Source organism: Loxodonta africana, chromosome 18 (genome assembly GCF_030014295.1).
Source record: "Loxodonta africana isolate mLoxAfr1 chromosome 18, mLoxAfr1.hap2, whole genome shotgun sequence".
In the NCBI taxonomy this organism is placed as follows: Eukaryota; Metazoa; Chordata; class Mammalia; order Proboscidea; family Elephantidae; genus Loxodonta; species Loxodonta africana.
The window spans coordinates 52,117,219-52,141,817 of NC_087359.1; the positions used below are offsets into that span (position 1 = coordinate 52,117,219).

The 24,599-nt window shown below is 43.7% G+C and overlaps 1 protein-coding gene across 4 annotated transcripts in view; it reads right to left on the reverse strand.

The window, feature by feature from the left end:
- Window positions 1-24,599, reverse strand: part of HNF1B (HNF1 homeobox B) — a 61,469-nt gene that overhangs the window by 5,178 nt on the left and 31,692 nt on the right. For 2 of the 4 annotated variants that reach the window (XM_003414562.4, XM_003414563.4), the window contains exons 5-8: window positions 16,269-16,429; window positions 10,650-10,782; window positions 6,434-6,628; window positions 3,277-3,395 (exon numbers count right to left, since the gene is read on the reverse strand). In XM_003414562.4, coding sequence (XP_003414610.1) covers window positions 3,277-3,395; window positions 6,434-6,628; window positions 10,650-10,782; window positions 16,269-16,429 — 608 coding nt within the window. The remainder of the gene's footprint in view (window positions 1-3,276; window positions 3,396-6,433; window positions 6,629-10,649; window positions 10,783-16,268; window positions 16,430-24,599) is intronic. The other 2 variants (XM_064271389.1, XM_023553486.2) reach the window with 2 other exon arrangements.

Consider the following 24,599-nt stretch of genomic DNA (forward strand, 5'->3'; position numbering starts at 1 on the left):
GCCCAGGCCCAAGAGGATGAATGAGCTTGAGAGATTGTTCTAATCTTGAAATTTTAATGTCAGAACCTCCTTCAACCACATGTAGGTTGAGGATTGAGTTAAATGTTGAAGGAGTTGGTAGAAGGGAGGGGAGACAACCGTCTTCTAAAAGGATCAGCAGAAAGGAGAAGGCCCAGGGAGTTACCATTCTGAATACTTGATTCTGTACCAGATACTCTGTTAGGCACTTTGAATATTCTGTGAGGTCAGCGTAAAAACCAGTCGCCGTCCCATCAACTCTGACTCATGCACGCCCCATGTGTATCAGAGTAGAACTGTGCTTCAGAGTTTTCAATGGCTGATTTTTTGGAAGTAGATTGCTAAACTGTTCTTCTGAGGTGCCCCTGGGTAGATTTGAATCTCCAACCTTTTGGTTAGCAGCCAAGTGTGTGTAACTGTTAGCACTACCCAGGGACTCTGAGGTGGAGGTGAGAAGGGAGTGGTAGTGGTTGTGGTGGTAGAATTTTCTGAGTTTACGGATGAGGAAACTGAGTCTCACCGTGGTTAATTAACTGCCCAAGGTTGTATAGCAGAGGATCAATAGAGCTGGGATTAGCTCAGGTCAGTCTGTTTTTCCTACCACGCTGGCTTCCTACCACACTGGCGTGCCTCTAAAATAGCATTTCCATGGGTGCACCACATGGCCCTGTTCAATGTGCACATTAGCACATGAAAGGTTCTGAGAAGCCTTGCCAGGTGGTGCTTAACTTGTTTAATCTAGCAGTTTGCCCAACATATTTGACCAAGGAATCCTCTCCTCCCACCCTATATGACTCTGATATCTAGCAATAATTTTAAAATCCCTTTGAGAAAACAATACTTTAAAACAAAGAAAAAAAGCAGAATTGCCTCCTGGTCTCTTTAGGAGCTCACTTCTGACCCTCTGTCTTAGGAGCAGTCTGTAAACTGTCACCTTGGATGACGCCTCTGCTGTCAGGAGGCAGCACCCTTACCTGCATTTTACTTCATTCTTCTTTCCCATTTCCTCCCTCTGCTTCAGCCTGTGAGAAGAGTTTCCTGATATGAATACAGTACGTGGGCTTCATTTTTATTCTTGTTCCTGGTCATTAGTGACCATAAGAAGGGCAATTACCACGAGCATTTTAAAGATGGTATTGGAAGGCAAGTATTGTTTAGTGGGAAGAGTTCAGGATTTGGAATTAAAGACTAAAGTCCGGAGGGCCAGCTCCAGAATTTATCATCTCTGTGTCTTGAGTAGGTCACACTCCCCATCTCTGAGCATCAGTGTACTTCTTTGTGCTTTTTAGGAGGTTATAATAAAGAGAACATGATAAAGCAATGTTTGTGAGAAGTATAAACAGTAAAAGTGCTACATGAATACTTTTTATTCTTACTATCATCATCATCATCCCAGACTTTTCTATCGTCAGACTCCTGAAAAGTCTAGGGACATGGAGAAAGCTTCATGGTGGTTCTAGAGGGCTGCTCGTGCAGCTTCAAGGTCAGCTGGCTACTCTGTCCGGTGGAGGGGAAGCCACTCAGGGGCTGGTGCAGGATCTCAGGGAGCATCTGAAAGTATTTGGATTAAGAGGCCATTTCTTGAATTCAGAGGACTTGTTTCAACAAGCAAGCATCAAAGTCAACTTGGGAAAGACAGGAATAATTAATCACAGGCCCGTCTAGGGCTGACCAAGCGGCAGATGGATTGATAAACCTTTCAAAGGGAAGGTATTCCCAAGGAGGGCTGCTGCGCCTGGCTGCCCCCCTGATTGAGATTTGTGAGCATAGATAAATGTTTTCCCTGCTCACTACAAAGACTGGGAAATTGCACAGGAGTAGAAGGGCAGGGCAATGGGGTGTTGTTCTTTCATCTTCCATTGGGTGAGAGAAGAGTGGCAAGGCAGGTCCCACACACCTCTCCTTCTACCCCTAACTCCAGAGCCCTGCTGACCAGGCCATGTGCATGTTTCAGCACCCAAGACATGCCAGGCACTTAATCTACATGACCTCACTAAATCCTCAGAATAAGTAGATGTTACAACTCTCATTTTACAGATAATGAAAAAGAGGCTCAGGGAAGTCAAGGTCAACGAGCAAGTGGCACAACCAAGAATAGAGCCACCTGCTCCACTACACCACAAGGCTGGAGAAGCTCTGTACTGGTTGGAAGGAGATGGGGGTAAAGGAAAGAACAGAGAACCCCAGGCCCGTGGAAGGACCTGCTCTGAAGCTCACAGCAGTGCATGAGGTGTGATTTGCAGTGCTTAGATGAAAAAAAGACCATCAAGAAGGTCAGACTCTATGGAGAGCCTCTGACATGAAGTTCAAGGTTGTTGTCTATTTATCTAGTAATCAATAAAGGCCAAACAGTTCCCACACTGCACAGACCCCAGCTACTAAAAGGCTGTATTGTGTTATTCTGGAGTCGTCATCAGTGTTCAGACATCTTGTCCTGTTTTCTGACTTTCCGTGTGCCATTGCAGTCCAGCTGTCCAGGCTGCAGCAGCGAGGCTCACAGTTGACTACGCCATCACCTCTGTGTGACCATTAACCCATTGCTGTCGAGTCGGATCACCTCTATGTGAAGGGGGGAATTAGTCATCAGCTGAAACAGTGACTAAACCTCTGGATTCCCCGTTCGCTCTGCAACAGGAAGTTGGTTCTAAGTTTCTTACTGAAAATACCAAATGAATGCAGCCCCCTAGAAAGCCCAGGCTGTCTACTGGGGAATCCCCATAGGTTGTAAGAACTGGATCATCCCTGGAGCTTACAGCATTCTGGGTCCAGCATGGGTCCTTGACTGGGGCGGGGGGAGGGGACAGCCTCAGGATCCCTGCCTCACTTTCTCCATTGACTAACTGGGGTCAACTTGTGGAAAATCCTCAGGAATCCCTCTTGCAAAGCATGAAAGTCAGTAAGAAGAATGTGACTCCTGAATCCTCCTTGGAAGTACCTTTTTCCATGGATCATCAAGCAATTCATCAGGGAACACTCAACTGGAATACACAAAGGTTCTGCGTAATCTAGTCTCCAGTGACCTATCAAATTTCAGTCTTTACTTAGTGCTCTTGTTGGGGGAGTCGGGGGAACAATAACCCCCTTTAGCCTGGCCTGTGGTCCATCTTCTTTGACCTGTGATCCCAGGGATTCCTTTAGCAAGTAACAGAGAGTCTCAGAAGGATCAAACTTAAGGCCACATCCAAGCTTGCCACACCTACTGCACACCAATAGCCTTAGTCATGGCCCCGTTCGCCACCCGCATCCTGCTGACATTACCTGTTTACTGGAAGACATGTTGGTGAGTGTACTGATGCTGCTGGTATCTGTTACCACCATCGCAGATGGAAACCGGGAGGTGTGGGAATACTGGGGGGGTTCCTGCTTATGCGCATACACTGGAGAGAGTGAAGACAAAATCAACTGGAGATAGCACAGATATGTACACAGTTACAGACCCCCCCATTCCACACCATAGCTCCCATTTTCCTGGGCAGATAAAAGGCGCTGCTGGTGGTGGTTATGTTTAGGAAGGCAGCATGATGTGGTAAAAAGAATGAGCATGTATTTTAATCCTGGATCCACAGTCAAGTTACTTAACCTCAGTTTCCTCATCGGTAAAATGGGAATGATAACTATCGTAGGATGAGAAGAGATCACGTGTAAAGTACTTTTGACTGAATAAATAAACACCCTTATACACTGCCCACATGTAGTGGTATTTGGGGGTCCTCCTGTTCCTCTCCCATCGTCATCAAGTCAATTCCAACTCACAGCGACTCTGCAGGACCGAGTAGAACTCCCCCATACAGTTTCCAAGGAGCGGCTGGTGGATTCAAACTGATAACCTTTTGGTAAGCAGCCAAGCTCTTAACTACTATGCTCACTTTCAATAAAATATTAGATGCCTGGATATCGAACAAGTGATCCGTAGGCAAGTGTGGCTCATCTGGGATTTCAAGCCCCAAAAGTTCTACGTGCCAGCAAACATGAAGGAGCTGGCCAATATATGCTTACCATTTCTGCTGTGACTCAAACATGAGGTCTCACGCTAGCTGTTGTAGATTGATTAGTAATTGTAATTATACAGATACAATTAATTGTATGTTTCTGGGCTGTTCAATTTGCGCTAAAATGTTATCATAGCCTTATGGAGACAAAAGGAGACTTGTGTTGTTGTTGTTGTCAGGTGCCATGGAGTTGATTCTGACTCACAGCAATACAATGTGACAGACTAGAACTGCCATTGAGATTCCAAGGCTGTAATCTTTATGGGAGCAGATCTCCAGGTCTTTCTTCCGAAGAACCACTGGGGGGGTTTGAACCACGGCTTTGGTTAGCAGCTGTGCACTTAACCGTTGCGCTGCTAGGGCCCCTTAAAAGGAGACTAGATTCAAATAAAACCTCTAGGAGCGTGTGATTTTTTTTTTCCTTGTACTTGTTTTCCAAGTCTGGAACCTTTTGACTCATGCTAGTTATCCATAAAATTCATGTAAATTTCAGGTCACAGGACCAACTAATGAAAGCACGTGGGTGCCTGGTAGTGAGAGATGGACCAGCCTGTCCTCAGAACATGGAGCCTACCAAGGAGTTCCCCAAGTAAGGAAAGAGAGTGAAGGTCACTGCCACTCCTTGGCTTGCCCGTCCTGTACAGGGAGGCTGGTTATTTCTGGACCAAGGGCCTTATACGGCATCTTTTGTAACCAGCCGGGCCTGCTGGGCCTTGGCAGGACACAGGCCACTAGTGACCAACCTCTGACTGTCCCACCCAGGCCTGACCACTAGGAAGCCTGGCCAGGTGAGGGGGTGGGGGAAAGTGAGGAATATATGGCCAGGCTCTGGGGGGAAGGGGAGTGAGGCATACATGTCCCCAGACTCTGCTACAGGCTGTGGCAGATTTTTAAAAGCACAAAAATGTGATTGGAATGTGAGATGGTGCTCAGAAACCAGCTCCACAAGCCTGAGTAGGGATTGAGCCCTGAGGATAGAAGAGGACTGAACTTGGCTGCTCTCCCTCAGACCTGTAGCTCTGTCTGAGGCAGCCAGGGGAGAAGCCCAAGTCTTCTTCCCCTTCCCTGCCTTCTAGGAGTCCGTTAATAAAAAAAAAGTCACTTGTGTTTCTATAACTTTATGCCAGCAAAACACAGTTCACGCCTATTTTTATTTCATCATCATAATGGCTCTGAGTGGATATTTATTTTTATCTTCATATGATCCTGTATGCACATTATTTCCATTTTATGGATGAAGAAACTGAGGCTTAAAGCAGCTAAGTAACTTGCCAATGACTACATAGCTGGTAAAGGAGCACTGAAGGCACAGTGGTTAAGCACTAGGCTGCTAACTGAAAGGTCAGACTTTGGAACCCACCAGCGGCACCACGGGAGAAAAGATCTGGCAATCTCTTCCCTAAAGAAACCCTACGGGGCAGTTCTACTCTGTCCTGTAGCGTCACTATGAAAGGAACTGACTCGATGGTGTACAACAACAATACATAGCTGGTAAGTGTAAGAGCCAGGATTTAAATTCAGGTCTGTTTGCCTCCAGGACTAGCATTCTGTCCCAGAGACTTCCCTAGCGTTCTTCTAGTACTATGCCTGAGGCAGGGAAGTCATCCTTTCTACAGGGCCTCCCAAAACTTGGAGGCCAGGGCATATACCTAGGTCTAGCTAGAGGATTGCGGTCTGGGGGCAGAGATCCAGGGACTAGGGATGGGTGGGAAATAATGGATTGAAAGGTAGATTAAAGCAGGGGTAGAAACTGGATATGGGAAACAGTCTGGGGTGGGCGGTGGGTGGGGAAAGAAACTGTAATACTCCTTGTCCAGGATGGCACATGGTTGGTACTTTCCACCTATGTTCATGAGTTCTTGATTAGAGATGTTTAGGGTGTATAAGTTAGAGGGCATGGGGTGCTGGAAGCTTCTTCTATTTTGGGCAAGGGAAACAGGTTTCAAATCACATGCCAACCCTGATCTTTAGGTAATAGCTGCTTGGAATTTTAGGTTGAGAGTCGACTGTACAGCAACTAACAAGAATTTGGGAAAAGGTGCTATAGTTGACTTGGTGATGTCTTCCATGGGTGCCAGTGTGGGAAATTATGGCGTGTATTCCACAATTTTTTTTTTTTTTTATTCCACAATTATGCTATCTCTGCTCTTTATCTCCAACTCCCCTTTACATGTAGGCCTAAATTGTCCTCTTCAAACTTTCTCCTTGGGAACCTTGGTAATAGAGAACGAAACTAGAAAAGTCACAGCAATACTCAAGGCTTATGGTTGAGAAATTGTCTTCATTGGTACTCAAAGTCAGAAAAGCCCTACTTAAGGAAAAATGACCAAACCAATGAGTTTCCAAGACAGTTCAGATCAAGAGAGGGAAGCAGGGTTGTGAAGGGCCCTTCATGCTCCCCTCCCCTAACATGCCCATGTCCTTACTATGTGAGTTCTGTAGCTGAGTCACGGCGGCCATGAAGGGCTGCTGGGCCATGTGGCTACCCGGGCTCTGCTGCATGAGGGGCTGCTGGTGAGGGCTGTGCAGCTGCTGGGAGAACTGGACAGGCTGCAGGGCTGCCAGGCTGCCGGCCACACTGTTGATGACAGGGACACTCTGTGCTTGGGAGGTGTTGAGGCCTGTGGGAGCAAGAGGGAAAGATCGGAGATGGCTTCTGGAATAAGGAGAGGTAAAAGGACGGGAACAGTCATCAACTAAGCCCTTGCTATGTGCGAGGCTCTGGGCTGAGCTTGTTACATAAAAGATCACATGGGAATCGATTTTATAGACCCATCTTATAGACAAAGAAACTGAGGCTTAGAGCGATTTAGGTGACTTGCTCAAATCCCACAGTGAACTGTAGATGGAGACAGATTTTAAACAGGTCCAACTGAGACCTGAGAGTCTCCCAAAGGCATCCTGTAACCTACCAAACTTGGTTCCCTTGCAGTTACCAGAGCTCTGGGGAAGCTGATTTTACTTGTCCACTCCATGCCTGACTCTCTGAGACAGCCTTGCCCAGGTGTCCTCAGGGCAGAGTTAAAGGTGTTTACAAGATTTGTAGCCCAGATCTGTCTGTCCAGCAGAGGGCAGGAGTGTGCAGGGACCCACATTCTGATTAAAATCAAAGCAACCTCTGAAGCCCTAAAGCCTGTAGGAAGCCCGAAGACCCCTCCTTAGTGGACTGTGCAAAAACCCTGAGTTCAGGTGCCTGCTTTGTTCACTGTAGCAGAAAGAGGGGACAAAAAAAACAAAAACACCACTATACTCAGCCAACCTTTCAACTGATGAAGTGAGTATACTCTTATCTGGCAGTGCAGGGCATGTGGCAACAAAAGGACCAGGTATTGAAAGGAGGAAGTAGTAGTAAGTTCAAGGCTGGCCCTTGTCAGTTATAGTGAGTCTAGCCATCTTTCTCTTCTGAGGGTATCAAGGCTTATGCGGCTACTACGTCTATATTCTGAGGCCTCTTCTGAACTGGGGCCAGCACTGTAAGGACTGGGTCTCCCGCTACCCATTCTCTATTTGCTGCCTGGGCAGGACTCTGGGGAAGAGACATGAGGCAGAGTGGGAGTGGGGACAAGAGGATTAGGAGGGAAGATACCCCAACCTCTTTCCTGGAGTCATTGTTTCTTTGATCTTGCTTTCTGGGAGGTGAGGGAAAGAAAGGGGCAAAGAAGGAAATCCAGAAAGAGGTCTATTTTAGGTAAATGCAGCAGAGACACCTAGAGAGCTTTCCTGAACAGGAGAAGATTTCAAAGCAGGTTCATGGGAAATCCTCAGTGGAGATAGCACAAAGCCCTCAACAATTGTCTACTCAGAGCTTTAGCTGATATGGTTATCAGAAACCTAAAAGGCAAGACCCCTGAGTAGAAGTGAGGGGGGAATAATGCCCCTCCTGACTCTCCTGGGTGGGGGCGGGGGGCCAGTATCATCTGATCACCACCAGAATAACAGTATCATCAACTCTCCAGGGAGCTCAGCTTCTCCCAAGCCAGGGTCTCACCTGATACCCTGATTTTCTGCTTCCCTCATGGATTTGTTCTTTTCCCAGGAGCCCACTGCCACTGCTCTTTTTGAGAACTCTCTGCTCAGGAAAGCAAATTATCCTGGTTCAGAGTGGATAACATTTGAGGGCACTGGTCTGAAACCTCCCTGTGCCTCAGAGTCATCTGGGAGAGTTCTTTAAGAAATATACAATCCTGGGCCTCACCTAAGACTTAATGAGTCAGAACCTTTAGAAGTGGGGCCCAAGACTTTTATTTTCAACATATCCTGTGATCCCAGTGTGCCTCAGTTCCAGGATTGAGAACTACTGATGTCATTCTAGCTTCCACAGTGTACGACTCTTGGTCTTTTTATCTGTTTTCTGGGTGCTGTTGTTATTGTTAGTTGTCATCAAGTCAGCTCCGACTCATAACAACCCCATGTACAACAGAACAAAATGTTGCCCAGTCCTGCACCATTTTCATGATTGTTGGTATGCCCAAGTTCATTATTGCAGCCACTCTGTATACTGAGTGCCTTCCAACATGGGGGGCTCATCTTCTGGCACTATATCAGACAATATTCTTTTGTGATCCATAGGGTTTTCATTGACTAATTTTCAGAAGTAGACTGCCAGGCCTTTCTTCCTAGTGTTAGTCTGGAAGCTCCAATGAAACCTGCCCACTGTGGGTGACACTGCTGGTATCTGAAATACTGGTGGCATAGCTTCCAGCATCAGAGCAACACATAAACCACCACAGTACAACCAACTGACAGAGACGGGTGATCTGGCACTGGTTCCTGCTTAATGAGTGGGCCATGAAGAAGCATGCTAGTCATCCAGTAGATGAGTGCAGAATGGGGAATTGGTACTGTTAAGAAAAGTGTTATATTTGCCAACAGCCTCTGAGGCAGGACCCATGTACCCAGCAGGTCCTGAGTCAGCTAAATGAGAATGTTTGCAAACAGGTCATGCTACCACTTGATAGGATGGGCCCACAGTGTCTTGGCAAAGTTTTCTGGTGATCTTCCCCATTCTTCATCCCCACCCCATCCCAGATACACACACGCACACACGCGCACACACACACACACACACACGCACACATTCTGGTATTGCCCATCTGCAGTAGGAGATTAAGATCATTGAGAAAGTAGAGAAGTATGGCTGGAGAAAATTAAGATGAACAAAATTGAAAAATATGAAATAGCCCAGGGAAAATTTTAGTTCCAATAGTACCTTAAAACATACATGATTGTGTCAGCCAAGGCTTGAAGTGGGTGTAAACAAGGTGGGTGTAATGGTGTATGTCTCATTTTGGTTGTAGAAATAAGGGAATAGGATATCTTATCCATAAGTCTTTTAATCAGATCTTCTAGAAGGCATGCAAGCTGGTATCCTATCTCATTTTTCAATCCAAACCCTGGTATTAGTGTGGTTATTATATTCCTGGAGAGGGTCTAATGAAAAAGCAGTAATTTTTTAGTTGTGAGTCCTCTAAAGTTTTCTCCATTCCCATTTTCCCTCTGTAAAAATAAATTCAGAGTGTGTCAGTTTCTGAGCAGCTGAGGACAGAATGAGAGCTATACATGCTCACTGAATAAATTTGTATTGAGTAACTTCTATGAGCCAAGCCCTGTTCAGAAGTGATCAGAGCTCCTCACCTGGCTAGAGCTGACTTAGGGAGAGAAGAGGGAAGGAAAGAAAAAGGTAAGAACAAAATAAAGAGGCAGTCAACATGGGCACTAGACGCAGGAAGGCCAAAATACAAGGTTGAAAGAAAGATATGACCAGAGTGCCACGTTTATGTCTCCTTGACATGTCTCAGAAATACTTTCATGGGTCACAATGATCAGTCTGAGAAACAATGACTTGGCCGGAGCTGTCACGATGAAGCCAAAAATATGCTGAATACTCATCAACATTAAAACTCTTTAAGAGATACAAAGTCACAGCCAGCTTCACCGTTCCCATGCCCTGAAATGCTCCATCTGTGACCTGGCACAACTTCACTAGCAGAATATGAGCTCCTGAAGCTGGAAGGACCCGATCCATTTCCCTGTCTTCAGGCATAGACAATCTATTTCTCCTTAAAACTCTCAAGGCTCAGAGATGCTACGACAGGGCTCTCTCTCAATGTGTTTTCACCACTGGCCAAGGAGGTCTCTCTTAGGACCATGCAGAATTCCCCATTTAGAAGGAAGCCCATCATGTCTTGCTCCATCTTTAGCAACACAAACTTCCCGGAAAACCTGCTATATACTTGCTGATAGGAATGAATACTAGTCAGAAGTATAAGATGCAATATTATACATGCTCATGCTTTATTGTTTTAGAAGCATGTCTGTATATGTTGTCATTTTATTTCCTCAACAACCCATTTTACAGATGAAGAAATTAAACCTCATAAGGGTTAAATGATTGGTCAAGGATGATGCATAGCTGGTAAGCTGTGACCACTGTCCAAATCCATTCCATAGTTTTCTCTTATTTTAGGCTAAAAAACCCAAATATTGTTGAGAGAGATAAGATACTAAAGAAATTAAATCAAATCTACCAGTTGTGGGTGAGCTTGAAGGGAGTCTTCTATAATTCTTTTTTTAAGCACGTTGACCTACTTCCCATTCCTGTTCTTCTTGCCCCTAAGGTTTCTGAATAAGAACAGAGCTTACTTTGTGCAATGGCCATGACTCCAGAGAGGGGGGTCATGATGAGGTTTTGAGATTGCTGGGTATTGTGGTGGGACAGGCTGTGAATATTCGTCAAGGTGCTGACAGGGGGCAAACCTCCTCCCGAGACTGAGATCTGCTGGAGAGAAAAACAAGAGTAGCATGAGCAGAATTGGAACTGCAAATGACAGTTTTCAAAATGACATGACTTAACAATTCCTTGGCATAGCTACTTAGAGAGCATTCACTGATGCATTCATTCAGTCGGTCAGTCAGTCACTCAGTAATAATTATTAAGCACCTACTGTGGGACAGGCACTGTTCTAGGTGCTGAGGATATAAAAAAAAAAAATAGCAGTAAGTAAAACAGACAATAATCCTTGCCTTCATGGTCTTCATATTTGTTGACTATCATTGAATTACTGGCTTGCTTCAGAAATTCTCCTACCCATGTATACTATATGGTTGTCACTTTCTCAAGTTGGATGTATCCTCTGTTCTGCTCTCTGCCTTTGTATTATTAGGGTTAAAGATACATGATTGCTAAAAGTAATAATTGAAGAAATGCCTTGGAAATTCCCAAGTGATAGAAGATTAGGGACCAGGCATAGAAGCCCTCATTGAGTACCAGGTTCTATTATACACTCCTTGTATATTAATTCACAAACCTCACCACAATCCTACACCTCATAGGGGGATCCTACTGTCACCCCATTTTACAGATGAGAAAACTGAGGCTCAGAGTAGATATCTGTCTTGCCTAAGACTCCATAACTAGTAAATGGTACAACTGTAATTCAAACCCAGGTTTGTCTGACTCCAGAACCCAAGTTATTACCTGTTATAGAGGACTCACCTTGCAACTATTCAGCTATTATTGGATTTCTTCACTTGTTTCAAATCTTTGCTATACATAAAAAAAAATTTTTTTTTAAAGAGCTGATGTTGCAATAATAAGTCTACTAAACATGCCTTGGGCTCCAATCACTCCCATTCTGTTTTATCACTGTATTTTAATGACAGATTAGTACAGGAAAGCTACTGGTTTTTTAAAATTTACTTAATAGACGGCCACTTCATTAAATTCTTTTGTTTATTCCTAATAGTGTCTTCCTCATTGATTCTCTTCATTTTTGCAAGTATATAATTGCATCACAAGCATCACAAGGGTCTCTTCCTCGCTAATCTTATATTATGTCTACATATCCTATTGTATTGATTAGAACGTTCTAAATAGTATTAAACAAAACAGCTATAATAAACATGCTTGTTTTGAGTCTGATGTTATCAAAAATGTTTTCAGTGTTTCTCCATTAATTATAAGGGAGCTATAAATTCTACACACACACACACACACACACACATACTTTTTTTCATGATAAAGTAGTCTACTATTTATAGTTTTAAAATAATTAAAAAAACATTATTAAGAAAGGATTGTCCCCCTCATTCTGAACTGACCTAGACACTGCCGATGGCATTAGGAACCCTAAGAGGTGCTTTAGGGTTAGGATACATCAGATGTCTAAGACATTCGGCATCCCTTCTTTAATATTTCATTACCCAAACCCATTGCTGTCGAGTTGATTCCGACTCATAGTGACCGTACAGGTCAGAGTAGAACTGCCCCACAGAGTTTTCAAGGAGGGGCTGGTGGATTCGAACTACTGACCTTTTGGTTAGCAACTGTAGCTCTTAACCACTATGTCACTGGGGTTTCTTTGCGTTACCCAGAGCTCTGCAAATTAGAAGTCTTACACCAGCATCCAGGGAAGGCCCTATCTCCCACCATACCCTTCTGATTGACCCCAGCATTTCCAAGGTTAATTTGAAATAGAGAGAAAGAAAAGCCAAACTGATTTGTTTGTGTTTTTAAAATTGAACATCAAGAAATGAGCTAGAGGTCACATGATGAAAAAGGAATTCCAGCCACATCAAACAAGAAAGAACCAGCCTGTTTGCTGGACTTGTTTTTCAAAATGTCAGAGTCATAAAAAAAAAAAATCAGTAACCTGCCCTCGGACTGAATCTCTTGGGTAATGTGGTCCTGTGGAGAGAGTCAAGGAAGTGACAGTAATCCTTCTGCCACTCCAATGTTTGGTTTTAATGGCGAAAGCTGGACATGGATGCCAATAATAAAAACAACTTAAATGTGTACGGCTTTAGAGTTTGTAAGGTGCTTTCACTGATTCTGCTCCATAGATAATGGCACAAATAGTGCTGGCATTACTATTGCCCCCATGTTATAGACTAACAAACTGATTCTCTCCCGAAACTATGGCCCCCAGACGCTCTGTTAACCCAGAGCTGAAACCATTCCCAAAGCCCACTTTTCAGACAAAGATTAGACAGGCCTATAAAACAAATACATATATATACATATATATATATATATATATACACGAGGAATATGCTTCTTAGTACAATCAAATGTACGAGATCAAACGGGCAGCTCCTGTCCAAAAGCAGGATGAGAAGGCAGGAAGGGACAGGAACTGGACGAATGGCACAGGGAACCTGGGGTGGAAAGGGGGAGCATACTGTCATGTTGTGGAGATTGCAACTAATGTCACAAAACAATAAGTGTATAAATTTTTGAATGAGAAATTAACTTGAGCTGTAAACTTTCACCTAAAGCACAATTAAAAAAGAAAGAAGGAAAAGAAACTGACTCAGAAAAATTGCAAGAATAACTTTTTACTTGATTAATAAGTGAGGAAGCCAGAATTCAAACCCAGGTCTGCTATGTTTGGGAGCCAAGTAACCTTGGTCAAGTTACTTCCTACTGTAAAATGCAACCACTATTTTCTACTCTCCTCAAGGACTGATGGAAGCCAGGGACTTGCCAAGGATATCTATGATGATCTTCATGTGATAATTCAGAGAGCCTTACTGATATTAATAGCTGAAAATGATAGGTCCCTTCACTGTGCTAAGTGCTTTAGGTTCCTACAGTCTATGAGGTTGGCATCAGTATCCCTATTTTGAAGCCAAGAAAACTGAAATTCAGAGAAGAAATGTGCCCAAGCGGTAGAATTGGCATCAAAAGTAGGCTATCTGTCTTAAGGCCTAAACTTTACTGTGAAGTATCCAGTATGTACTTCATTTATTAAAAAAAGATTTGTAGCAAGGTTCAACAAGCACAGACTACAACCTTAAACCTGGCCAGGTTTTGTCAATGCATGCCATTTAAGCATGCGGATGGGAATCACACAGTATAACACAGGGCTCAAGTGAATAGGCATTTCCAAAACCAGTCCCTGGGGGAAGATTTCAAAAGCCTGTCCTATTGAAAGTCAGCACACAGAGATCATCGCTCCTATTACAGTGCTTACCTAAAGAACAGCAGAACTACAATCAATCTGCACACTAACCCTGTGATGTAGGCATTGTTGTTGTTAGGTGCTGTCGAGTCGATTTCGACTCATAGAGACCCTATGTACAACAGAATGAAACACTGTTCAGTCCTGCACCATCTTCACAATAATGATAATGATGTAGTAATTATTATCCTCCATTTTACAGATGAAGAAACTGAGGTTAAACAATTTTTTCATCCTATTGCTGATAAATGACAGAGCCAAGGCTTGAACACCGGGCTGTGTCTGCAGTCTTTTTTAACTATACCCTACTCTTATTTTGGTGGACCGAGATCTGTGATGTTCTTGCTAACAGAGTATGGACTCTTGAATGTGAGCATCCAGTGATGGTGACACAACATAGGAAGCAAGATGGTGGAGACAAGTGAAAAGCTAGTCCTTGCAGATGAACTTCCAAGTGTTGCTAATGTTGAAGTACACTGTCTTGGTCAATTATCAGTCCAGTAATTTACTGCTCTGTTAGGGCACTGCTGAGCAGAACAGAAGAAAAAAGCATGTTTGTGGGCTGAGTTTGGAACAGCCCTGGCCTGGGTGAGGCAGTTTGCTTCTTAGATGGAAGGGCGGGAGAGCTCAAAGGGAAACCCCAAGGACCATCAAACAATAAGAGTGGAGACTTGGAAGGTTTTATCCACTGAGAAATCAAGACTTCTTCCACAACTCCCCCTTCTTCAGGGAAGCCTGGGTAATCCTTAGCTCTAATTTATTTGGGTTTCAAAGTGACTGAGAAAATTGTAAGGACTTGTCTGTGACTTTAAAACAGTAACTGACATAATTGTTCTTCATAAAGAATAACCTTTCTTAAGTGATGAGGGGAGGGCAATGGGGCTGTACAATGCTTCCTGTGGGAGTGTCCTTTCACTTTCGTCTGCTGGGACCACTGCCAGGGAGAGCAGCTCAGGTCCCCTGAAAACTAGAGTTGGCCGGGCCAGCTCTCTCCTAAGAAACTACACTTTGTTTTTCCTTTAGGGAGCCAGGGACTCCATCACGTGTGACTCACCATTTCTGTGTTGCCTGCATAGCACACACGTCAAGGTCTAAAATGGCATCTGCTTCACTGCCACCCTCCCCCAACTCCAGCCCCCACCTGGCTCTGCGTCAGACACCTTGAGGGAATGTGTGTAGCTCTACCTGCAGCAAGGAAGCCAGGAAGCTGTGGCTCCTCCCTCACCTGAAATACAGAGCATGACCCAAAGGATAAAGTTTTCCATTTCCTACCCTGACAAGTATTGTAATGCTTCTGTTCTCACATTGGCTGCACTTCCCTGCACGTACATGTGTTGTTTGAGGACTAGGACCTTGCAAACTCAAGATTCAAATAGCCTATTTCTCATCAAGTGTTCTAAACCTACATGTGGGTGTTGGGCTGTGGTTATAGAACATTTAATTTAAAGAGAATAACATTAACATTCACACAACAACAAGACTGTCATTTATGGAATATTTACTGTGCCAAACACTGTGTTGAGTATTTCACATGTATTATCACATTTATTCCTCCAACAACCTATTGTTATTATCCCATTTTATAGATGAAGATAAGAAACCTAGGGTAGTTCAGTAACATGCCCAAGGCTACACAGCTATTGAGTGCTGGAGCTGGGATTTGAACTCAGGTCATTGCAACTTCAAAGGCGGTGTTTCTCGCTCACTCTGTAAGCATTGCCCCACCCCATCTGCCATTTTGTGCTGTGATCTTCCCGAACATGGCATACAGTGTCCTTCAAAATCCCAGTTCAAGAAGCCTCTCCCTACCTCCTAAAAAAAAAAAAAAATTTTTTTTTTCCATCCACTAAATCCTTACTTGTTATGACTCTCCTTGCTAGCACCAAGGGGGTGGTGAGGAGGGGGCTCGTTTCAAAGTGAGGCACTCTCTGGGTTAAAAAAACTGGCTTTGGAGGCCTTGGGGTGGGGGGGATGAATGAACATTTTATCAACACAAATGTCATTGGCAGCCCCAGAACAAACAGTGTCCCGCCCGGCTTGGTCCTTTATGAGGCATTCAATCAATAAAATGAGAGCAGGACTCTGTCAGATTTATTGGCTGGGTTCAAACTGAACACCTCTTCTACCCGCCAAAGGCTGGGTCACCAGTTCTACCTTTCCGTTCCAACTCTGGACAGCCCCCATTTTTCCCTGTGGGGCTACAATGGTTCATTGTTTGAGGCAGGCCTTGTGAGAAGTTGTGTTTGTTTTGCCTCTTATCTTATCAGCTCCAGAGCTACAATGGCCCAGGTGTACTCACCATTTTACCATCAGGTGAGAGGAGATTGTGGCCTGGGTCCAGGCTGGCTGGGGAAACTTGCTGTAAAACTGACTGGCTGGTCACCATGGCGCTGTTGCCATGGTGACTGATTGTTGAGGAGGAAGTGACTTCATTGTTTCCCTGCTGGCTGTAGCGAACTCCTGCAAAACAACACAAACCCAATTGGCAACATTAATGCCACAACATTAATGGAACACTGACTTGGGCCCCTTGTTTTCAAGGGTAGATGACAAGAAAACAAAATTGTTTTCTCCTCCCCTGTCTGCCCATGAGAAATAGTGGCTATCTTTTTCTAGGGTAAAGGTGGCATGGCCTCTAAGTCTAGAAAGTAAGCTCCATGAGGGCAGGACATTTTTATCTGTTTTGTTTTGTTCATTGCTGTATTCCCAGTGCCTTGGTACTTGGTAGCTACTCAATAAATATCTGCTGGATGAATGAATGAATGAATTGTGCTAGTTGTTGCTTCAGCATAGTTCTTCTAGGGTTAGGGGCCGAGACTGGCCTTCTTCTGGCTGGAGTAGTTCTTTTATTCTTCAAAGTGCCTTCTAGAAATTTTTTCCTGGCATCCCTTGACTCTGTGGGGCTGCAAAGTATGAGTAGACCCACTTTTTCAAAGAAGAGTAACTTGCCCAGTGACCCCTGTAAGAGCCATAGCAAAATGCATAAGTCTGTGTACTGCCTTTTTGGCAGAGCCCAAGAGGCCAGGAGACCCAGGCAGAGCAAGACAGGGATGGAACTGCAGCTAAGAATCTTTGGCTCTGGAACTCACATTCCTTGATGGGGTCCCATTTGGCTGACTTCCAGGGCACAGGGGGAGGCACGTCTGCTAGGAGGTGGGGCAGGCGGCACACACAGGCAGGATGTGGATGCTTAGTTAACCACTGCAATTTGGTCTGCAAGGGAGGGAAGAACCACAGTCTGTTTACAACCCCACTGCTCTGACCCTCCCTCTTGCTCAGGAACCAAAATGGAGGGCTGCTCTCAGGAAAGGTAAAGCGCTAGACAGAGACCAGGCAACTGAAAGAAGGTGAAGGAGGGCAAAGAACCCTTGGTCCAGTTTGCAGAAGCAAAGTCCCACTTGATGTGCCCATGAAACAGCCAAGGACAAGGCTGGGAGCAGCTGGGAATGTCTTACCCTAAGCTCACAGCATAGAAAGACAATCTTCTCATTTCTTGTTCTGGATTTGACAAAAAGGTTTTGGGGAACCTTGTCCCTACCTACATATGAGGGTAACCAAATGCTCTAGGCATGGAATCATTTGGAGAAATGGGCCAACCATTTGGCCTCACTTCTCGTTTTGCCCAGTTTCCCAGGATGAGCCATTACTGTATACTGATTTGTTTGGTCTGTTTCCCCCTTGCCCTGCCTTCTGTTCCCACTGGAGCCCCAGCTTCTAGAGGAGGCTACAAAGGCACCCCACGGACCAGGCAAGCTGCCATAGCCAGCAGCCTCCAATTCACTACAATGAAGTTTGCCTAAAGAGACTCAAACCAGTTTTTCTTGGATCCTCCTAAGTATATTACCCAAGGCTGATATGACCTAGAGCTTAAGTGGGCTGGGGGAAAAACAAATAAATCCTAAAGAAGGGTTCTAACTTTCAAGAGCAATTTGTTTGACTATGAAGTGGCTTGATGCTTGTTCTATGGGCTTTTTCTATTGGCTATTTTTCCCATCCTTTGATTCAAGCGGCTCCTGATGAGAGTGTTATTGGCTATGGGAAAGTACTAGAATTCAATGGATATTGGTCTTATACATTTCTGGGGGTGGGGGAAGACAGAGGTCATGAAGTTGAACAAAGGCTTCCACATCTCCAAACCAATAACCCCTGCCCAGTCCTATCTCCTGCATCTCTGCAGAGCTCTAGGCCTCCTATTTATCACCCTCTACACCATCCCATGAATGGTGGAATGGGTGGAATACACAGGAATAAAATCAACTACATTTGTGGAAAGAGATGATGGAGAAGCTCAATATCATCAGTCAGAACAAGGCCAGGGACTGACTGAAGAATAGACAACCAATTGTTCATACGCAAGTTCAAGTTGAAGCTGAAGAAAATTAAAACAGGTCCACAAGAGCCAAAATATGACCTGGAGTATATCCCACCTGAATTTAGAGACCATCTCAAGAACAGATTTGATGCATTCAACAGTAATGACCAAAGACCAGATGAATTGTGGAATGACACCAGGGACATCATCATGAAGAAAGCAAAGGTCATTAAAAAGACAGGAAAGAAAGAAAAGACTAAAATGGATGCCAGAAGAGACTGTGAAACTTGCTTTTGAATGTAGAGTAGCTAAAGCAAATGGAAGAAATGATGAAAAGCTGAACAGAAGATTTCAAAGGGTGGCTCAAGACGACAAAGTAAAGTATTATAATGAAATGTGCAAAGACCTGGAGTTAAAAAGCCAAAAGAGATGCTTGGCATTTCTCAAGCTGAAAGAGCTGAAGAAATAATCCAAGCCTTGAGTTGCACTATTGAAGGATTCTATGGGCAAAATATTGAACAATGCAGGAAGCATCAAAAGAAGATGGAAGGAATACACAAAGTCACTGTACCAAAAAGAATTGGTTGACATTCAGCCATTTCAGAAGGTAGCATATGATTGAACAGATGGTATTGAAGGAAGAAGCCTAAGCTGCACTGAAGGCATTGGCAACAAACAGTGTTCCAGGAATTGATGGAATGCCAATTAAGATGTTTTGACAAATAGATGCAATGCCGGAAGTGCTCACTCGTTTATGCCAATAAATTTGGAAGAGAGCTACCTGGCCAACCGACTAGAAGAGACCCATGTTTGTGCCCATTCCAAAGATAGGTGATCCAAAAGAATGTGGAAATTATTGGACAATATCATTAATATCACACACAAGTAAAATTTTGCTGAAGATTATTCAAAAGTAGTTGTTGCAGTACATCAACAGAAAACTGCTAGAAATTCAAGCAAGATTTAGAAGAAGAAGTGGAATGAGGGTTAGCATTGCTGATGTCAGATGGATCTTGGCTGAAAGCACAGAATATCAGAAAGATGTTTACCTGTGTTTTATTGACTACACAAAGGCATATGACTGTGTGGATTATAACAAATTATGAATAATATTACAAAGAATGGGAATTCCAGAACACTTAATTGTGCTCATGTGGAATCTGTACATAGATAAAGAGGCACTCATTTGAACATAACCAGGGGATAGTGCATGGTTTAAAACCAGAAATGCTGTGTGTCATGGTTGTAACCTTTCACCATATTTATTCAATCTGTATGCTGAGCAAATAATCTGAGAGGCTGGACTGTATGAAGAAGAACATGGCATCACAACTGGAGGAAGACTCATTAACAACCTGCGACATGCAGATAACACAATCTTGCTTGCTGAAAGCAAAGAGGACTTGAATCACTTACTGATGAAAATCAAAGACTACAGCCTTCAGTACGCTGTCAAGTCGATTCCAACTCATACAGACCATATAGGACAGAGCAGAACTGCCCCATTGGGTTTCCAAGGAGTGGTTGGTGGATTCAAACTGCCAACCTTTTGGTTAGCAACTGAACTCTTAACCACTGTGCCACCACGGTTTCTCAGTATGGATTATACCTCAACGTAAAGAAAAAAAAAAAATCCTCACAACTGGACCAATAAGCAACATCATGATAAATGGAGAAAAGATTGAAGTTGTCAAGGATTTCATTCTACTTGGATCCACAATCAACAGCCACAGAAGCAGCAGACAAGAAATCAAAAGACCTTTGGGGAGACTGGAATTCTTATGCATTGCTGATGTGAATGAAGAATGATACAACCATTTTGGAAAATGATATGGTGCTTCCTTAAAAAGCTAGAAATAAAAATACCAGACTATCCAACAATCCCACTCCTAGGAATATATCCTAGAGAAATGAGAGCCATCACACGAATAGACATATACATACCCTGTTCATTGCAGCATTATTCACAAAAGCAAAAAGATGGAAACAATCTAAGTGCCCATCAACTGATGAGTGGATAAACAAATAATGGCACATACAAACAACAGAATACTCCACAACAATAAAGAACAATGATGAATCTGCGAAACACCATGGATAAATCTGGAGGGCATTACACTGAGTGAAATAAGTCAATCATAAAAGGACAGATATCGTATGACACCACTATTATAAAAACTCATGAAAAAGTTTACACACAAAAAGAAACACTCTTTGATGGCTATGAGAGAAGGTAGGGGTGGAGAGGGAAAAACACTAAATAGACAATAGATAAGTGATAACTTTGGTGAAGGGTAAGACAGTACACAATACTGGGGAAGCCAGCACAACTTGACCAAGGCAAGGTCATGGAAGCTTCATAGACACATCCAAACACCCTGAGAGACTAGATTACTGGGCTGAGGGTTGGGGACCATGGTCTCAGGGGACATCTAGCTCAACTGGCATAACATAGTTTATAAAGAAAATGTTCTACATCCTACTTTGGTGAGTAGCTTCTGGGGTCTTAAAAGTTTGTAAGCACTCGATAACTGGGCGCTCCTAAAAATCAAACACCTATGCTCATCCAAAGACTTCACCAAAAGAGTAAAAAGACTACCTACAGACTGGGAAAAAGTTTTTAGCTATGACATTTCTGATCAGTGCCTGATCTCTAAAATCTACATGATACTGCAAAAACTCAACTGCAAAAAGACAAATAGCCCAATTAAAAAATGGACAGAAGATATGAATAGACACTTCACTAAAGAAGACATTCAGGTAGCTAACAGGTATATGAGGAAATGTTCACGATCATTAGCCATTAGAGAAATGCAGATCAAAACTGCAATGAGATTTCATCTCACTCCAACAAGGCTGGCATTAATCCAAAAAACACAAAATGATAAATGTTGGAGAGGCTGTGGAGAGATTGGAACTCTTCTACACTGCTGGTGGGAATGTCAACCAGTACAACTACTTTGGAAATCGATTTGGCTCTTCCTTAAAAAGCTAGAAATAGAACTACCATATGATCCAGCAATCCCACTCCTTGGAATATATCCTAGAGAAAGAAGAGCCTTTACATGAACAGATATATGCACACCCATGTTTATTGCAGCACGTTTTACAATAGCAAAAACATGGAAGCAACCAAGGTGCCCATCAACAGATGGATGGATAAATAAATTATGGTATATTCACACAATGGAATACTACGCATCGATAAAGAACAGTGAGGAATCTGTGAAACATTTCATAACATGGACCAACCTGGAAGGCATTATGCTGAGTGAAAATAGTCAGTTGCGAAAGGACAAATATTGTATAAGACCACTATTATAAGAACTTGAGAAATAGTTTAAACTGAGAAGAAAACATTCTTTTGTGGTTGGGGGGGGAGGGAGGGAGAGTGGGAGAGGGGTATTCACCAATTAAACAGTAGATAAGAACTACTTTAGGTGACGGGAAAGACAGCACACAATACAGGGGAGGTCAGCACAATTGGACTAAACCAAAAGCGGTTTCCTGAATACACTGAATGCTTCAAAGGCCAGCGTAGCAGGGCCAGGGGTCTGGGGACCATGGTTTCAGGGGACATCTAAGTCAATTGGCATAATAAAATCTATTAAGAAAACATTCTGCATCCCACTTTGAAGAGTAGCGCCTGGGGTCTTAAATGCTAGCAAGCAGCCATCTAAGATGCATTAATTGGTCTCAACCCACCTGGATCAAAGGAGAATGGAGAACACCAAGGACATAAGGTGATTACGAGCCCAAGAGACAGAAAGGGCCACGTGAACCAGCAACTACATCATCCTGAGACCAGAAGAACTAGATGGTGCCCGGCTACAACCAATGACTGCCCTGACAGGGAACACAACAGAGAACCCCTGAAGGAGCAAGAGAGCAGTGGGATGCAGACCCCAAATTCTCATAAGACCAGACTTAAAGGTCTGACTGAGACTGGAAGGACCCCAGTGATCATGGCCCCCAGACCTTCTGTTGGCCCAGGACAGGAGCTATACCCAAAGCCAACTCTTCAGACATGGATTGGACTAGACGATGGGTTGGAGCGGGGTGCTAGTGAGGAGTGAGCTTCTTGGATCAGGTGGACCCTTGAGACTATGTTGGCATCTTCTGCCTGGAGGGGAGATGAGAGGGTGGAGGGGGCTAGAAGCTGGCGAAAAGGATGTGAAAAGACAGAGTGGAGGGGGACAGCAGGCTGTCTCATTAGGGGGAGAGTAACTGGGAGTGTGTAGCAAGGTGTATGTGGGTTTTTGTGTGAGAGACTGACTTGATTTGTAAACTTTCACTTAAAGCACAATAAAAATTATTAAAAAAAAAAAAGCTTGTGAGCACCAATCTAAGATACTTTACTGGTCCCACCCTGTCTGAAGCAAGGGAGAATGAAGAAAACCAAAGATACAAGGGAAAGATTAGTCCAAAGGACTAGTGGACCATAACTACCACAGCCTCCATTGGACTGAGTCCAGCACAACTAGTTGGTGCCCAGCTACCCCCACCAACTGCTCTGATAGGGACCACAATAGAGGATCTGGGACACAGCTGGAGATAAAAGTAGAACAAACTTCTGGCTCACACAAAAAAGACCAGACTTACTGGTCTGACAGAGACTGGAGAAAACCCAAGAGTGTGGCCCCCAGACACCATTTAACTTAGTATTGAAGTCGCTCCTGAGGTTCACCCTTCCACGAAAGATTAGACAGGCCCATAAAACAAAGCGAGACTAAATGGGCACATCAGCCGAGGGGCAAGAATGAGAAAGCAGGAAGGGACAGGAAAGCTGGTAATGGGGAACCCAAGTTAGAGACGGGGAGAGTGTTGACATGTCGTGGGGTTGGCAACCAATGTCACAAAACGGTATGTGTATTAATTGTTTAATGAGAAACCAATTTGCTCTGTAAAACTTCATCTAAACCACAATAAAAAAGAAAAAAAAAGATACATAAAAAAAAAGAAATCGAATTATGCGTTGCATTGGGTAAATCTGCTGCAAAAGACCTCCTTCAGGTGTTAAAAAGCAAAGATGTCATTTTGAGGACTAAGGTATGCCTGACCCAAGCCATGGTATTTTCAATTACCTCATATGTTTTTGAAAGCTGGACAGTGAATAAGGAATACCAAAGAAAATTTGATGCCTTTGAATTATGGTGTTTGTGAAGAATATTAAATATACCATGGAGTGCCAGAAGAACAAATAAACCTGTCTTGGAGGAAGTACAGCCAAAATGCTCATTAGAAGCAAGGATGGCAAGACTTTGTCACACCTACTTTGGACATGTTATTAGGAGGGACCAGTCCCTGGAAAAGGTCATCATGCTTGGTAAAGTAAAGAGTCAGGGAAAAAGAGGGAGACCCTTAACAAGATGGACTGACACAGTGGCTGCAAAAATGGGCTCAAAAACAGCAACAATTGTGAGGATGGTGCAGGACCAGGCAGTGTTTCCTTCCATTGTATATAGGGTCACTATGAGTTGGAACCGATTGGATGGCACCTAACAACAACGCTACTATTCCATTAGATTAAATTAGATCCTTTTCTCCACTCACATTCACTACCAGGTTCCCAGCAGGCTGCTTCCAACAGCTTGAAGTGTTGTTATATAGAAGAAGAAAGAAATCTGAACCTCAGGGCTCAGAAGGTGGAGCTAGGCCCAATGGAAAAGAGGGATGCAGACTTTAAACTGATAAAAGGAGAAATTTCCTAATGATGACAGGCAGTGGGAAGATTATGGGCTCTGGAACCAGACAAACTCAGCTTCAAACCCTGACTTTGTGCTTAATAGATGTGTGATCTTAGGAAAATTACTTTCACTTCCCAAACAGAGCTATTTTTGGATTAGACATAACATCTTTAAAGCTCCTAGCATAACTATAAATGGGGATGCTGTGGGGAGTGAGCTGAGGTAGAGGTGGACTCCAAGATATTTGCCCTAACATGCTAGAATTCTAGATAGTTTAGGGCACATTTGAAGGACTGAATGAAAATACCTTTCCATAAGAGAACAGTTCCCAAGGACCCCACTCCTACTGGGAGCAACTTGGGAGGGAGACCTGGCCACTGCCCTCTTGTTCTTTCCTTTTTGAGGACCTGGACTTCACCCTGTTTTTCTCCTGCTTTCTCTGACTCTCTGACCAGCTATTTACCTCCCCAAGATGCTCTGCTCCTGAGAGAATGGTGATAACCCTGGGAGTCAGGGGTATTTTCACCTCCCAGCCTGTCCCCATCATCGATTCAGTCTCAAATCAAACAGTCTCTGGGTTTAGCCTATTTAATTTGGCTGGAGGAAGAAGGCCAGCCCTCTGATGATCAAA